The sequence below is a fragment of the Mirounga angustirostris genome, unplaced genomic scaffold, assembly GCF_029215605.1.
Source record: "Mirounga angustirostris isolate CCGP_5_RB_7025 unplaced genomic scaffold, mMirAng1.0.hap1 SCAF_1, whole genome shotgun sequence".
NCBI classification, from domain to species: Eukaryota; Metazoa; Chordata; class Mammalia; order Carnivora; family Phocidae; genus Mirounga; species Mirounga angustirostris.
The window spans coordinates 129560536-129576392 of NW_026991709.1; the positions used below are offsets into that span (position 1 = coordinate 129560536).

The 15857-nt window shown below is 38.2% G+C and overlaps 1 protein-coding gene across 4 annotated transcripts in view; it reads right to left on the reverse strand.

Moving 5' to 3' along the window:
* HACL1 (2-hydroxyacyl-CoA lyase 1) overlaps positions 1 to 15827 on the reverse strand; it is a 36908-nt gene extending 21081 nt beyond the window's left edge. The window contains exons 1-8 of one of the 4 annotated variants that reach the window (XM_045903820.3): positions 15588 to 15827; positions 15297 to 15401; positions 9728 to 9768; positions 9027 to 9107; positions 7236 to 7308; positions 5002 to 5079; positions 4078 to 4172; positions 1726 to 1838 (exon numbers count right to left, since the gene is read on the reverse strand). In XM_045903820.3, coding sequence (XP_045759776.1) covers positions 1726 to 1838; positions 4078 to 4172; positions 5002 to 5079; positions 7236 to 7308; positions 9027 to 9107; positions 9728 to 9768; positions 15297 to 15401; positions 15588 to 15677 — 676 coding nt within the window. In that variant the 5' untranslated portion in view covers positions 15678 to 15827. The other 3 variants (XM_045903822.3, XM_045903824.3, XM_045903823.3) reach the window with 3 other exon arrangements.
* Positions 15828 to 15857: the final 30 nt, after the last annotated feature.

Consider the following 15857-nt stretch of genomic DNA (forward strand, 5'->3'; position numbering starts at 1 on the left):
TAACGTGGACTGCACAGTCTCCTACCCTAGGCATGGAAATTCTAACAAGAGACGTTAGTTTAGTACATTCAGATTCAACATAATGCTCCCCCACATAAAAATACCTTTAAATCTTTTCTCATACATGTCAGATGAAAAATAGAAAGTTTCCTTGTATTCTCTTTCTTGCCTCAATATCTTTGTCCATCCAGTTCTCTCTTCCTGGACTGTGCACTCAGTGACCTATCATCTATCTAGTCAAGGTGTAGCAGTGTCATCTCTTCCAGAGTCTTTCTATACCACCTACACGAGCAAATTGTTGCTGCTTCCCTTGAGAATCCACCTTACCCTCTCTATACACACCACTTATGGGTACACTGCACTTATTTGTTACTAATCTATCTCTAGGTAGGGACCATTATTCCTCTGTATATCTTACAAATGTTTTCTATAATCCCTACCTTATCGTAAGTACTCATCAAATGCTGGTTAAAAGAAGAATGAAAACTAGCATCTACTGAGTTCCTTCTACCTATCTTATTATTTAATCATAACAATCCTGTTGAAGTTAATATCTGTTTTACAACTGAGGTAATTGAGACTCAAAGTAGTAGTTTGCCAAGACCACAGAGCTAATACAGCATACAGCTTCATTCGACTCAGCTCTGACTTTGATTTTTTTCTATTGTCCACAATTTTCATTAAAATTATTTTTAGTTTCTATGTAGTTAGTTCCTCAGTAGTTGATAATTGACTAACATGGTCATAGGTGACTCACAGCCCCCTCAGTTCTAGAACATTTAATGGATAACTTGCTGACAGGAGTATAAGTTGGTACAATACCTTGGGAGAAAGCAATTTGACAATATGTACCAAAACCCCTAAAATATGAATTACCTTTTAACTTAATTTTCTTTTTGGGAATCTATCATAAATTGTAAATATGGAAAAAGCTTTAAGCACAAACATGTTTGTCACAGCTATACTAAACAAACAAAAAACTGGCAAAGATTTAAATATCTGTCAGTGAAGTGTTAGTATATACATGAATAGACCTTAAAATTATATTTAGGAAAAAACTTCAAGACCATGAAGAAATGTTGTTACAATATTAAATGAAATAAAATGTAAATAAAACTGTCTATATGGTGTGATCACAATATATGAAATATACATGCAGAAATGAATAGAAAAGTATTACATGTTAAAAATAGTTGTTTTTTTTTTTTTTTTTGAGAAAGAGAGCGTGCATGAGGGAGGGGAGAGGGGCAGAGAGAGAGAGGAAGAGGAAGAGAATCTTAAGCAGGCTCTGTGGAGCCCGATGTAGGGCTTGATCTCACAACCCTGAGATCATGACCTGAGCTGAAATGAAGAGTCAGACGCTTAACCAACTGAGCCACCCAAGCGCCCCCAAAACAGATATCTTTGGTTGAAGGGATTTCTTCTTTCTAATCTTCTGGATTTTCCAATATTTTTTATAATGATCAAATATTATTTTTATAATGGAAAAAACACATTTTACACATAAGACTGAAGAAACAGAATGGGTGATACTCTTTTAAAAGGGCAAGATCTCTGGGCATTCTAGAATAATTCTGTGATAAATTAGTAAATAATCCTAAATGAAAAGAACTCACACTCCGATTTCAAATATTAGATATGTTAATAAATAATGAAGATAATTTCTAAACAGAATCAGTATTCTTTCAACAGCCTAGCAAGATTTAGAGTTCCACTCGCTGCTACCTTTCCCGATGATAAGAAGGGGCTGTCTGGCATTTCTAATAACAGATGCGGCCATGTACACAGCAGAGGTTTCTGCCATACTAACAGGAGGTGGCATGCAGCACTCCACATACCTGGAAATAAAGAGCTCTGTTAATTAAAAGAGGCCAAGTTTTAAACTTTTTACTATGAAAATACCAAATATATAAAAAGGTAGGGAAAAAAATAGTACAATAAACTCCATATACCCACCATGTAGATTCAACAACTAATATTTTACCACACTTGCCTCACATATACACACACAAATATGCATATCAATTTGTTTCTTGAACCATTTTAAAGTGAATTATAGGCAATTAAAAGCTCTTCCATGCAGCTCTAAAAGATAAACTTTCTCCTATATAACCATAATGTCCCTACCATATCTAGTAAATTAAGTTACTCCCTAATACCATCTAAAAGCCAATCAAATCAGTAATTCACTGACAGAAAATCTGAGTTAATGGCTTTACACTGTAGTAACAGTTGCTGTAAGAACAGTAAAAACATATTCAGAGCCAGTGTTTAATACTATGTGCCATTTAATCTCATTTAATTTTCAAAGCAATGAGGCCAAGAGCTACCATTATCTCCATTTCACCATTGGCGGGCGGGGAGGGAAACTCAGACAATAACTTGCCCAGGGTCCCCAGATGGTATATGGCAGAAACTGGATTGACCTAGGTCATTCTGTCTCCAAAGTCCATGCCTTTAACTATCTCACTGGGAGAATCAGTATTTTGATAATACAATATGCATTAGGAAAAGAAATTTTAAAACTGTCATAGTTAAATATTTCTGGACACCAAGTCCTCGGTGTTTTATTTTAATTAATAAACATCATACACTGTACAAAATTTGAGCATATAAAACAAAAAAAGACATTCAATCTTTACAAAAATTTTATTTTTTTAAACTTTTTTTTTAAAGATTTTATTTATTTGAGAGAGAGAGAGGGTGTGAGCATGATGGGGTGGGGGGCAGAGGGAGAAGCAGACTCCCCGCTGAGCAGCGAGCCTGATGTGGAGCCTGATGTGGGGTTCAACGTGGGGCTCAATCCCAGGACCCTGGGATCATGACCTGAGCCGAAGGCAGACACTTAACAACTGAGCCACCCAGGCACCCAACCTTTTTTTTTTTTCTTCTTTTTTTTTTTAAAGATTTTATTTATTTATTCATAAGAGACAGAGAGAGAGAGGCAGAGGGAGAAGCAGGCTCCCCGCCAAGCAGGGAGCCCGATGCGGGACTCGATCCCAGGACCCTGGGATCATGACCTGAGCCGAAGGCAGACGCTTAACCATCTGAGCCACCCAGGCGCCCCAGGCACCCAACCTTTACAAACATTCTAAAGAAGGCTTACAGAGTTAACTTACCAGAGACTCAGCTCTGCCTTTCCTCCCCCCAGTAATATTTTATCATGTTCAGGTATTATGCAGGGTAGATGTCCTTTTTGTCTGACTCTCACAAAGAGAAACAACTCTTTGGTATACTGAATATACAGAAATGCACACTGTTTTTCTGCAGTCACTAGAGAACCACTTGGTCCACAACAGCAGGAATATACTAAATGGTACCCGGGATGAGGTCTTAACCTAAGTATCCACCCTTATCAGAGGTGACTTAGATACCAGTGAAAAATTGTTTCTTATACTTATTTGCTCAGTGTTTATTTAAGGAACATGAAAAATCAGAGTAACACCTGAGTGGAATATTTTTAAATCACAGAGACAGACAGAAAGACTAAAGTTTTTTATGCTGAGTCCTAAATAATTTTTCACTGGTCACCTCATCTCTTGGTTTACACTTTGAAGATTCTGAATCACCCCTGCTATGTTAGTGAGGATGTATTATTTATGGCCTCTGGAAGAATAATTTCAAATAAGTGCTCAGGAAGCTTCATGTATTTAACTTAATATTTAACCTCCCAAATAATTACTAAATAATACCATTTTATTTATTTATTTATTTTTTAAGATTTTATTTATTTATTTGACAGAGAGAGACACAGCGAGAGAGGGAACCCAAGCAGGGGGAGTGGGAGAGGGAGAAGCAGGCCCCCCGCAGAGCAGGGAGCCCGATGTGGGGCTCGATCCCAGGACCCTAGGATCATGACCTGAGCTGAAGGCAGACGCTTAACGACTGAGCCACCCAGGCGCCCCTAAATAATACCATTTTAATTAAGAGAATTAAACCCTTTGGCCACGATTTAGTTTAATTATTAAACTGTCAAAAGTTAAGACAAATGAAGATTAACTTATAAACTGCTAGGTAAATTGTTAAAAAGGTAAACATAATAACACAATTAAGAACTTCAGTATAACTATTACTCACTTTACAGAATTCACATTCACTTGCAAGTTCACAAAATCTGCAGGTATGTCAACATAACAAGGACCTGGACGACCATAAATACTGCTTCTCACTGCCTAAATGACAAATAGAAGAAACGATTTTAAAATTCTCAGTCTTTATCACATAATCCACTCAAAGATAATTAAAAATTGTGAAAGGAATACTATTTTATTTTTTTCTGGACATCCACAGTTGGGGAAATAAACAATTTTAACTAAAATTGAAATGCCCTTTATTGATTATATATATTTTTAAAGATATTTTTGTTTAAAAGGGGAGCAACAAGAAAGAAAATACTCACCTAGAGTTTTAAGATTCATGTCATATTATAGTCTTAGAAATTATCCACCAGGCTCTGCCTGCCAAGTGTTTACTCTGTAACATGTGCTTTTACTTGCTTCCTAGTCCTAGTGACTTGGCTAAGTTTTCAGAAACTCTGCATGATGTTATCATATATGTCAAATGGTCTATGTAACACATGGTTTTGAAACAGCTCAAATGTAACTCCACATACAAATGTTGCTTAACTAAGATTAATTTATAACATGCTGTTTAGGCAACTAAGGCATGGTTTTATATGCATTAGTACTACTTTTCAAAACTAAACTTGCAAAAGCATAAGAGAAAGGTTACCCAGGGTTTCATCTTAGCTTTCTTTTTACTTTTCTGTAGTTAAAAAAATAATTTTAAAAACTGAAGGAGAAACTTTTTTCAAAAATAATTTATCTGTTTCTAGAATTGACAGCAAACATTAAAATATAAATAGCTCTTTAATACTATCATTTTTGACTGCCTGAATATATACCAAATTGTTGCTTATTCTGTGGAGAATACAAATAACACAGGTATGAGCAACTGAGAAAAACCAATTGACCTGGAGGACTTATAATTAAATACTTTTACCTTTTCGATAATAGAGGGAATATTTTCTATGCTGCTCGGCCGGGCAGAGAACTTGCTATATAATCTACAAGCTTCAACCTATATGCAGAAAGAAAATCACTTAAAATTCAGCTCACAGATCATATTACTCTTCGGAAGGAAGACAAAATGTTAAATCATTACTTTCTATTATGTGTAGAGAAAAGATGGAGAAAATACATTACCTGGACTGTTTCTTAAAAGCCTAGGCAAAGCCCAAATTTCCACCTCAGTATGATTTAGGAAGTAAATCAAAACAAGACATCATTTTCATTTCTCAGACTGGCAAAAATGAAAGACTTTGATAATACTCAGCATTTACCACCACACAGGAAAGCAGGCACTCTCCTAAGCTGCTGGTGAGAGTATAAATGGGAAGGGAAGTTGATAATGTCCACTAAAAATTAAAATGAGCATATCTCTGGACCCAGAAATTCCACAGCCAGGAATACAAAACTTCACCTGCTTCATCTTGTTACAATTATAATCTATCCTTATTACATTGCTGCCAGTTTTCCTGTTATATATTTTACTGCTATGCTTTTTGGGATGTGTCAATTCAGCAATGCTAATTTTTCACTGTTTAATGCACTCTAAGCAATATATAGAAATGGTGTCTCTTGATACTTTTTGGTATGAAAGTTGGTAGTCTTAGTCCCATGAGCATGATAGAATTAAGATTTTCAGTCTGTTCCTGGTCATGCCATCTAAAGTATTTCCACAAAAAGAGATACTTGGATTTTAAATCAAATCAGTGATTTTCTCTTCACATTTTTAATTTCACCTAATAAACTTTTATTATTTTCCTTTTCAGAAAAAAATATTTGCAGTAGACATTATCCTCTGCTTTCGTTTCATCTATAAAGTTTCTGTAGTAAGTTTAAATTTCTTTTTTTTTTTTTTTAAGTATTTTATTTATTTATTTGACAGAGACAGAGACAGCGAGAGAGGGAACACAAGCAGGGGGAGCAGCAGAGGGAGAGGGAGAAGCAGGCTTCCTGCCGAGCAGGGAGCCCGATATGGGACTCGATCCCAGGACCCTGGGATCATGACCTGAGCTGAAGGTAGACGCTTAATCACTGAGCCACCCAGGCACTCCTAAATTTCCTTTTAAATAACTTATCTGTTCTGCTTATTTTTCAAATGTATTAGCATCTTTTAAATAATGGTTGTTATTCTTTACCATTAACTAAGTAAACTTCAATTCCCTTTCAAGAGGATAAAAGTGTAACTTTTGCATCAACCTATACCAAGATCTAGTATTTTACAATAATTTAAATCATAGAGAAAATTCTATGTTTATATTCTGAGGTTCTCACAATGACTTCTGGATTAACCAGTAGACTTTGCCTAAGGTTTTAACTTTGCTCAGAACTTTGCGCTGGAAATGCGCAAATATTTTCTTAAGAGTTAATCATTCACTCTCACCTATTTGCTTTCTAGAACTATTCTTAAAGCTGTAGCATTCTGTTTTATGCAACTATTTATGAAGACCTCTGTAGTACTTGTAATATATAAAAAAAAGTAAAAAAAGAAAAAAACACAAAAAACAAACCACTATAGAATTTTGTTGACAAATTCTTTTAAGTTTTTAGAAATTTTTAAATATTCTCCTTCAGCCTTCTAAAATAAAAATGAATTTGTCCAGTCTACTGATAGTCATTTTACATAGGACTTTTCCTCTCAACTTTTTACTTCTCTGAAGTTTGGGAGGCATAGTCCCACACCATTTTTATTCCTGCATCTTGACTCTTTAAGAACTTAGTTTCAGAGTTTAAAAACCTGTCAAAAAGATATATCTCTTGGAATACTGCTCCTAAGCAGAGCCTGAGCTCCCTTAATATGCACACTGAGATTGTCTTGTAGTTAAGGAAAATTACCTCTAAATTACCTCAGGTACCTCTGTTTTGTGTATTTTGCAGATAGGAGTTTTTATTTCTTCTCCATAAATCTTATTTATTTATTTATTTATTTTTAAAGGTTTTATTTATTTACTTGACAGAGAGAGACACAGCAAGAGAGGGAACACAGCAGGGGGAATGGGGGAGGGAGGAGCAGGGAGCCCGATGCGGGGCTCGATCCCAGGACCCCGGGATCATGACCTGAGCCAAGACAGACGCTTAACGACTGAGCCACCCAGGCGCCCCTCTTCTCCATAAATCTTAATAGCGTACACTTATGCTACTAAACTCTAAGAAAAATTTTAGAGTGGGTACCTGTGGAAACTCCTGGAAGGCTCCCATCATTTCCTGCCTTCTTTCAGAAGAACCACCAATCACAATCAAGGGCCTGAAATAGTCATTGTTTTAAAAGAGAATTACAGATGAGATCGACATGTAAAATACTCAGGAGAGTGCCCAGTTAAGAAATAGCCATGTATATTGAGAGAGACAGAGAATTTCACTTTCCCTTAAAAACTACAGATTAGGGGCACCTGGGTGGCACACCCGGTTAAGTTCTTGGTTTTGGCACAGGTCCTGATCTCAGGGTCATGAGATCTGAGATTGAGCTCCCCATAAGGCTCTGTATTGGGTGTGGAGTCTGCTTAGGATTCTCTCTCTCCCTCTCCCGCTGCCCCTCCCCCGCACTCGAGAACACGCACCTGCTCTCTCTCTCAAATAAATAAATAAAATCTTTAAAACAAACTATAGATTAAAACAGATTTAGGAAGCAACCTGATACAAGAGAACCCTTTCTTAATTTCAGAAAAAGTTGAAATTCATAGTAAATGCTTTTCCTTCGTGCCACCCACTTTCCAAGCCCTTCTGAATGCTGATGCTAAACCTCTAAGTGTGGTGATGTAAAATAAATTTTTATGACCTTCCTATTAGTCTTGGAATTAAAAGGAGGAAACAATTTTTTCACACTTTCCTAGGTGAGTCTACTTGGAAATGGTGGAGTAAGAGAAATTCCTCGGCAATAAATTTCTTAAAGAAAAGATACAGCAAACTTAAAGTTACTAAAAAAATATCAGACCCTAAAGTAGGTAAGAAAGAGAAAGACTAGGAATGAAAAAAGGAAAGAAGGCATATGGCAAGAAAGTGAACAATGAATGCCCTTCCTACATTAGTCTAAATATTATCTAAATATTTAATCTTCCTTTATACTAGGAAGGTGAAATATTTTATGAATTGACTAGAACATAACCCCCTTTAACATGATCTTACTGGTAAAGTGCCAAAGATGGGGTTAAGGGCAAGGTCAAAGAGTAAGTACTAAGGAGCTTATAAAGCAAACTCAAAAAATATAATTTCAATTGTCTTGCTAATTATGCAAAACAAGATGAAGAATTGGATATACATTCTTACATATGGAGCTGGGGTCTTTAAAAAATAATTCTACACTTAAAGAGGACTTGTACACACATTCACATATATAGAGAGATAAAAATACACACACACACACACAAAAACTCCAAAATGTGTGTTTTTTTTTTAAGTTTTATATACAGTGTTATTTTAATGAGTTAAACATGAGACTATTCCCACAAGCTTCTACACATGAGTTTATAAACACTTAAAATCTCAATGAAAGAAGATGTTAGATGAAGCACATATTATATACTGTCTAGTTCCTGTGAGTTAAACAGAGAGCTATGCCCATATGCTTCTACATATATGTTTAGAAACACATATCTTTTTTTTTTAAGTAGGCTCCATGCTCAACATAGGGCTTGAACTCATGACCCTGAGATTAAGAGTTGCATGCTCTACCGGCTGAACCAGCCAGGCACCCCTAGAAACACCTATATCTGAATGAAGGAACATGTTACTTGAAAGGTTTATATACAGGGTAGACTCAATGAGTTAATCATATGTGTATTCCCATATGCTTCTACACATAAGTTTTCCAAAATCTCCAAAATGTTAACAGTGTTTACCTCTAAGTAAGATTGCTGATATTTTTTATGTTCTTCCTAATACTGCTCTTAATTTTTTACTAAGCAATTCCCTCAAGCACTTGATTCCAAGTCTTCCCACCCCAGATCACGAATAACAATTAATTACCAACAGTTCATGTTTGCATTTGCCATACCACCCAAAGCGTGGATGAGACCTGGGCCAGAAACAACAAGGCATACTCCTGGCCTAGAAGCAAAACAGAATTTACTGTATTAAAAGCAGGTCAAATGCAATAGCTGATTAATATCACTCTAGGAGGAAACATGGCAACCTTCTTGGACTTCAAAAAGAGGACATATAGGTCTTTAGTACAATTGGTAAAGCAATTATTAGAATATTTTCTGAATTATAAAAGAAACAAGGGAAAGATTGTTAGTCTTTCCTGCAAGAAAGAAGATACCTATCATCTTCACACTATATTTCACTAACCTTTTCATATTTTGAACCTCTTCATATTTTGAAGAGGTTATATTTGGGCCCAATCAATTTAATGGCATACAAAAGCCAATTCTTGATACTGAGTACATTTTTGTTTGGAGAAAAGTATTTAAAAAATTTTTTAACAAATATGTCATTTGATCTCTGACAGCAAATACTTCTGAAATGTAATGCTCCGCCTCAAATTTTTTAAACTGAATTTGAATGCTTTACCCTAGATGTGACTTTCTAACCTTAAAACACTCAAGGAAAAAGTATCTCCATATAATTCAGTTTGCCATTTTACACATTTACAAAGTCATTTAAGAAACTCAATGTTTAAGACAGCCTTCAAAAGAAATTGAAATAAAACAAAGACTTTAGTTTACCTGCCTGTCAGATATCCAATCGCAGAAGCAGCATAACAAGCCTACAAAGAAAAAATACTGGAACTTAAGCATACTGGGATCCTTACAGTAATTGCACGTATAAAAATTCACTATTCAGTAAGAAACTAGAACTGAATGGTAAAGGAGGAATTAGAATGCTTTCAGTTTTAACAAGTAATGTTCTACCTGTAAACTTCAAATAACAGTTTAGGTATCTAATTTAGTTCCTAGTATTTCAAGGAACTTGTCTATTTCATCTAGTTTATTAATAATATCCTCTTACAACTGCTTAAATATCTGCAGGATCAACAGAAATGTTCTCTATCTTATTCCTAATATTGGCAATTTGTGTTTTCTCTCTTTTATTCTTCATCAGTCTTGCCAGGGATTTATCAGATTTATTAATATTCTCAAAGGACCAATTTTGGCTTTGTTGATTTTTCTATATTGTTCATTTATTTTCTAGTTCACTGATTTCTGCTCTTGTATTTATTATTTCACCCTTTTCATTAGGATTTAGTGTGGTTTTCTTTTTCTAGCTTCTTAAAATGTGAGCTTAGAGCACTGATTTTTGCTCTTCCTTAGTAATAGATTCATTTAAAACCATTTCCTCTAGGAACTGCTTTGGCTATGACTTACAAGTTTGAAATCTCATCTTTTCATTATCATTCACTTCAAAATATTTTCTATTTTCCACTGTGATTTCTTCTTCAACCCACTGGTTGATTAGGGTTCATTGTAATGTGTCCTTTTTTGTTGTTGTTGAAGATTTTATCTATTTACTTGAGAGAGAGAGCAGGTGGAGGGGCAGAGGGAGAGAGAGAAACAGACTCACCACTGTGCAAGGAGCCCGATGTGGGGCTCGATCCCAGGCCCAGGGACCACAACCTGAGCTGAAGGCAGATGTGTAACCGACTGAGCCACCCAGGCGCACCCCCCCCCTTTTTTTAAGATTATTTATTTGAGAGAGAGACAGAGAGAGAGAGAGCGTGCATGAGCAGAGGGGAGGAACAGAGGGAGAGGGAGAAGCAGACACCCCGCTTAGCAGGGAGCTGGAAGCAGGGCTGAATCCCAGGACCCTGGGATCATGACCAGAGCCGAAGGCAGACGCTTAAAGGACTGAGCCACCCAAGCGCCCCTGATGTGTCATTTTTCATTCCTGCTATTAGTAATTTATATTTTCTTTCATTTTTAAAAAAAGATTTTATTTATTTATTCATCAGAGACAGAGAGAGAGAGGCAGAGGGAGAAGCAGGGAGCCCGATGCAGGACTCCATCCCAGGACCCTGGGATCATGACCTGAGCCGAAGGCACACACTTAACCGATTGAGCCACTCAGGCGCCCTCTGTCTTTCATTTTTGACCAGTCTGCCCTGAACTTTTTTTATTTTACTAGTCTTTTTAAAATGTTTACAAAGTATCAAATGTGTTATTTAACTTTCAAATGTTTGGGGATTTCCTAGTTATCTTTCTGTTACTGAATTTATTTCCACATGGAGAGGTTACATGTATTATATATTTTCAATCTTTGGAGATTTGTTGAGATTCCCTTTATGGCTTGCATATGCCTAGTTTTTATTTCTTTTTCTTAAAGATTTTATTTCTTTATTTGAGAGACAGAGACAGAGAGAGAACAGGAGTTGGGGGAGGGCAGAGGGAGAGGGAGAAGGAGGCTCCCCTCTAAGCAGGGAGCCCAAGGTGGGGCTTGATCCCAGGACCCCGGGATCATGACCGGAGGGGAAGGCAGACGCTTAACGGACTGAGCCACCCAGGTGCCCTGGTTAGTTTTTACTTTTTTTTTAGTTTTTACTACACTTTAAACTACACTTCAGCTGCACAGCAAAAAAGGGGAGGTGCTAAATCAAATACAAGATAACCTGAAAATATGCTAAATGCCGTCTCAAATAAATCCTTTTTCTTAGTCTGGGACATCTTTTTTCCAGTATTATTTCTTCTCATTTTTTTTAGAAATAATAAAAAATAGGATATTTTCTAACCTCCAATCAGCTTTATGTGTGGTACACTGAACTTAAAAAAATGTTTAGGACGTAAGCGTAAAAAATTAAAAATAAATTTTTATGAATCATAATCTTAACTGACACCACTACATATGCCCAACCAAGAAGGTGCACAAAGGCTCTGTACCATTTCTGTGTTACTATTCTCCATTGGCCCTTATCTCTTTTCCCTTTTGCACATAAGTCCAAATTCACAAAGGATAATAATAAGACATCCCTAAGAATGCAAGTGCATAAAATATAATATCTGTTGCAATATGAACACTTATTTGGACACTGAGGAGCACTGTCCACTTATTAAAGTGGGATAATAAATGTTGCTACAGAATGAAAAATACAGAACAACATATAACAAAAATCATATTCTTCTGTTGCAGAAGTCAAAAGTTGAAAAGGAGCTCTTTTTATAGATCATAAAACATGTATTTCTTGGGGTGCCTGGGTGGCTCAGTTGGTTAAGCATCTGTCTGCCTTTGGCTCAGGTCATGATCCCAGGGTCCTGGGAGAGAGCTCCGCATTGTCAGCTTGCCTCTCCTTCTCCCTCTGCCCCTGCCCCACACCCCCCCAACCTCTGCTCATGTGCTTATGTGATCTTTCTTGCACACTCTCTCTCAAATAAATAAAAGAAAAACAAAACAAAAAAAATGTATTCCTTTACCAAGTTACCTCCACTCACAAGGAGAATACTGTGTGCAGTACTTAAAAGAGCAGACTCTAGAACTAAATTGTTTTGATTCAAATCCTGCTCTCCTACTTTCTGCTGTGTAATTTTGGCAAGTTACTCTGTACCCTGGCTTCCTTATCTATAAAATGAACATAACTGACAGCACTGCTGTGAGGATGAAATCAATTAATACATGTAAAACATTTCCGAATATTGCCTACACACAGAAAGTGTGCCTACTTCCTGGAAAGCTGCTCAGTATATGGCTTGATTACTCTAGGGATCCAATGAAAGATAAACAGGTCACAACCAATTACACCTTTCTCTTTAGTACAACACATAATTGGATGCCAAGTCCTCTTTTGCCTCTTGTATGGCTTCTGAATCGGTTCTCACATTCTCTCTTCATCATCCTCGCATTACCCTTAATTCAGGCAATAGTTAAGTCACCCTGACTACTGCAAAGACTCAGGTTGACTGAGGGGACTGTCTACTACTAGGAATGTCCTACAGGCATCTCAAACTCATATCCAAATTGGGATTCATTATCTTTGCCCTCCAAATTGGCTCTTCCAGCTGTACTCCCGATCTGAGTTAGTGGCACTGTGATCCACTCAGTCAGTTAAGCAAGCCCAAATCTGAGAAGCATCTCCAGAAGAGCCTGTCCTCTCCTTCCTAGCTGGTTAATGCCTACTCATCCTTTGAGACAGCTCAGGGACCATTTCCTCTAGGAAACCTCTTAAGTTCTAGCTGAGTATCCTTTTCTAGGCTTCCATAGCACCTTGAATATACCTCTATCACAGCACTTATCACATTATAATAAAATTGTCGGCTTATGTCTGTCTCCACAGCTAGGTTATAAGCTCCTCAAGGACTGGGACAGTATATCATTCATCTCCATATCCATATGCCCAATAAAGCACCTGGGACCTACAGAGGCCCTCCACTAAGCTTATAGGACTGAAATAAAACTTCAAGCTGTCCTACTGATCTATACTCTGTACTACTATGATTTCTAAAGTACAAATCTAATTATGTCTCCCACCTATTTAGAAAACCCTTTACAGTCTCATTCAATGCCGACTGAAAAAGCCCACATTCCTTGTCCAGCCATGGACTTACTACAACTCCCTCTCAGTCCACCTAGTCAGTCTCACAGCCCACTGTGCCTTTAAGCTATTTTGATGGAACAGCATGAACAAACATTGCCTTTATGGATAATCTTCTCTGTCCCACTCAGAGAGAACAAGTCACCCTTTACATACACCATTCCTTATGCATACATCTATTGTAAGTTATTATACTAGATAAATTTGTTGTGTGTGTTTTGCACTCACCTTCCCAGATTGTGTTCAACTTAAAGATCAAGACTAAACCTGATTCCTTCAATATATCTCTCTAGGTTTGGGCTTGCTTGATTGACTAGGTGAATCAGCACCACTGACTCAAATCATGAATACAGAGGGAAGAACCAATTTGGAGGGAAAAGGTAATGATTCAAAAATCAGACATGAGTTTGAAATGCCTATAAGACATCCCTAGTACGTATTTCCCATAGTCAGCTTGACTCTTTGCAATAAGTCAGAGAAAGACGTAAACACCAGTACCTGGTATGTAATCATTAAACATGTGGTGTATGAAGAAGAAACCAGACATTCCACTTCCAGAAAAACAGTAAAATATAAGTCTTATTAATAGGTCAATAGTTTCATCTTCCCACACAGATGAAAGAATAGAATGTTGTTCCAACTAAGAAGATAGAAGCAATACAAACTGAAGACCTGATTTAAGATTTAAAAAACCACAATCCTCAAATCTTATACTTAAGGACTGTCATTGAATTAATTTAAAAATGTTGTAAGTTTCTACATCATACAAAAACCCCAACCACGCCAGGCACTATGGAGATGTAACAAATGAACCTGCTCTCTAGGAGCCCACATCTGATGAAGAGGAAGGGCAGCACTTAAGGAGGTCAAGGCAGCTGTCTGGCAACAGGTAGTAAGAGCCTGAATGAGAGAGCAACAGTGGGAGTGCAAAGCAGGAATACTTAGCTGTAGATGGACTGACAGGATATGACACCATAGAAGTTGTTTCTTGATCTTTTAAGCCAGCATTGGTGAGAGGAGGGCAAGGCTGGGTTGACAGAGTGAGCACTGAGACTGGGTTGACAAAATGTCTTATTTTCCATTCTTTTGCTTCCAAATAAGCCTCTACGAAGGGTGGCAGCATGATGTGGGGGAAGGAGCACTGGGCTGGGATATAGGACAATGACGTTCTAATCACAGCTTTTCCATTTGTGATACTGTCATCTTGCAAGGCCGTCTACTATATAACAGGAGACCCGGCCTTCACCCATTCATCTGGTAGGAACGGCCAGAGCACCTACCATGTGCTAGGCAGTGGGGATATAGATGTATCAAGAAGAAATAATATCCCTCCTCTCTTGGAGCTCACAGCCAAATAGGGAAGTCAGACCAGACAAATAATACACGGAAACAGACACATAATAACAGATAGTTATGCGAGGACACAAGGCCTGGATTCAGACCGGGAAACTGTCCCTTCCAATCCCGACCCTCTAGACTTGGCAGAGTACAACCCTGGGCAGTGTCAAGAGCATGGACTCCAGACCCAGAACACGCGGGTTGAAATCCTGGCTCAGCCGCTACCAACTATCACCTCGGGCAAATTACTTAACCTCTCTGTGTCTCACTGTTCTCATCTGTCAACTAGGATTAACCGAAGTTCTTGCTTCATAGGATTGTCGTCATTGGCACGTGTGAAGTACTGGAACAGCGGTGAGGGCTGGGCACCTGCAATGAATATTTGCCGTTATTAGCAGTCATTCCCAAAAATGCTTTTGGCTCCCAGTGTCCATACGTACGGCTTGCTCATTCCTCATCCCGACGTATGTGATGCCCAGCTTCTGCGCCGCAACGGCGATTTCGGTCACCGGGATGCCCACGATGCCAAACATGTACGCCACATCCTGGGGGCCAAGAACAGAGGAGTAAATGCCCGGACCCCGCCACACCGTTCCCTCCCTCGGCGCTAAAAGCAAAGCCTCAACGCAAACCTCCCCGGTCCCACCCTAGCGCTCTCCGAGTCTGCGGGACAAGTCTCCGCGCCCTGCCGGCTTCCGTAGGAGCCTTTCGTTGCAGGAGCGTCACCATACTTGGGTTTTCAGGGCCTGGGCGATGACTTCAGCACCAGAAACCTGCTTCTCGCTTCTGTCGCTACGCTCCGCGAAGGTACTTTCCCACATCTTCCACCTAAAATTTCGAGGTACTCTCTCAGTCAACAAGTTGACCCGTAGCGACCCGGCGAAACAAAGTCAGAAGGCAACCGCACGCCAATTGTGAGGCCCCGTCCTCTGACTGACAAGAGGAAAGCAACCAACCGCTTTAAAAATAGCGGAAAGGAAAAGGCGGGGCTTAAGTTAGTC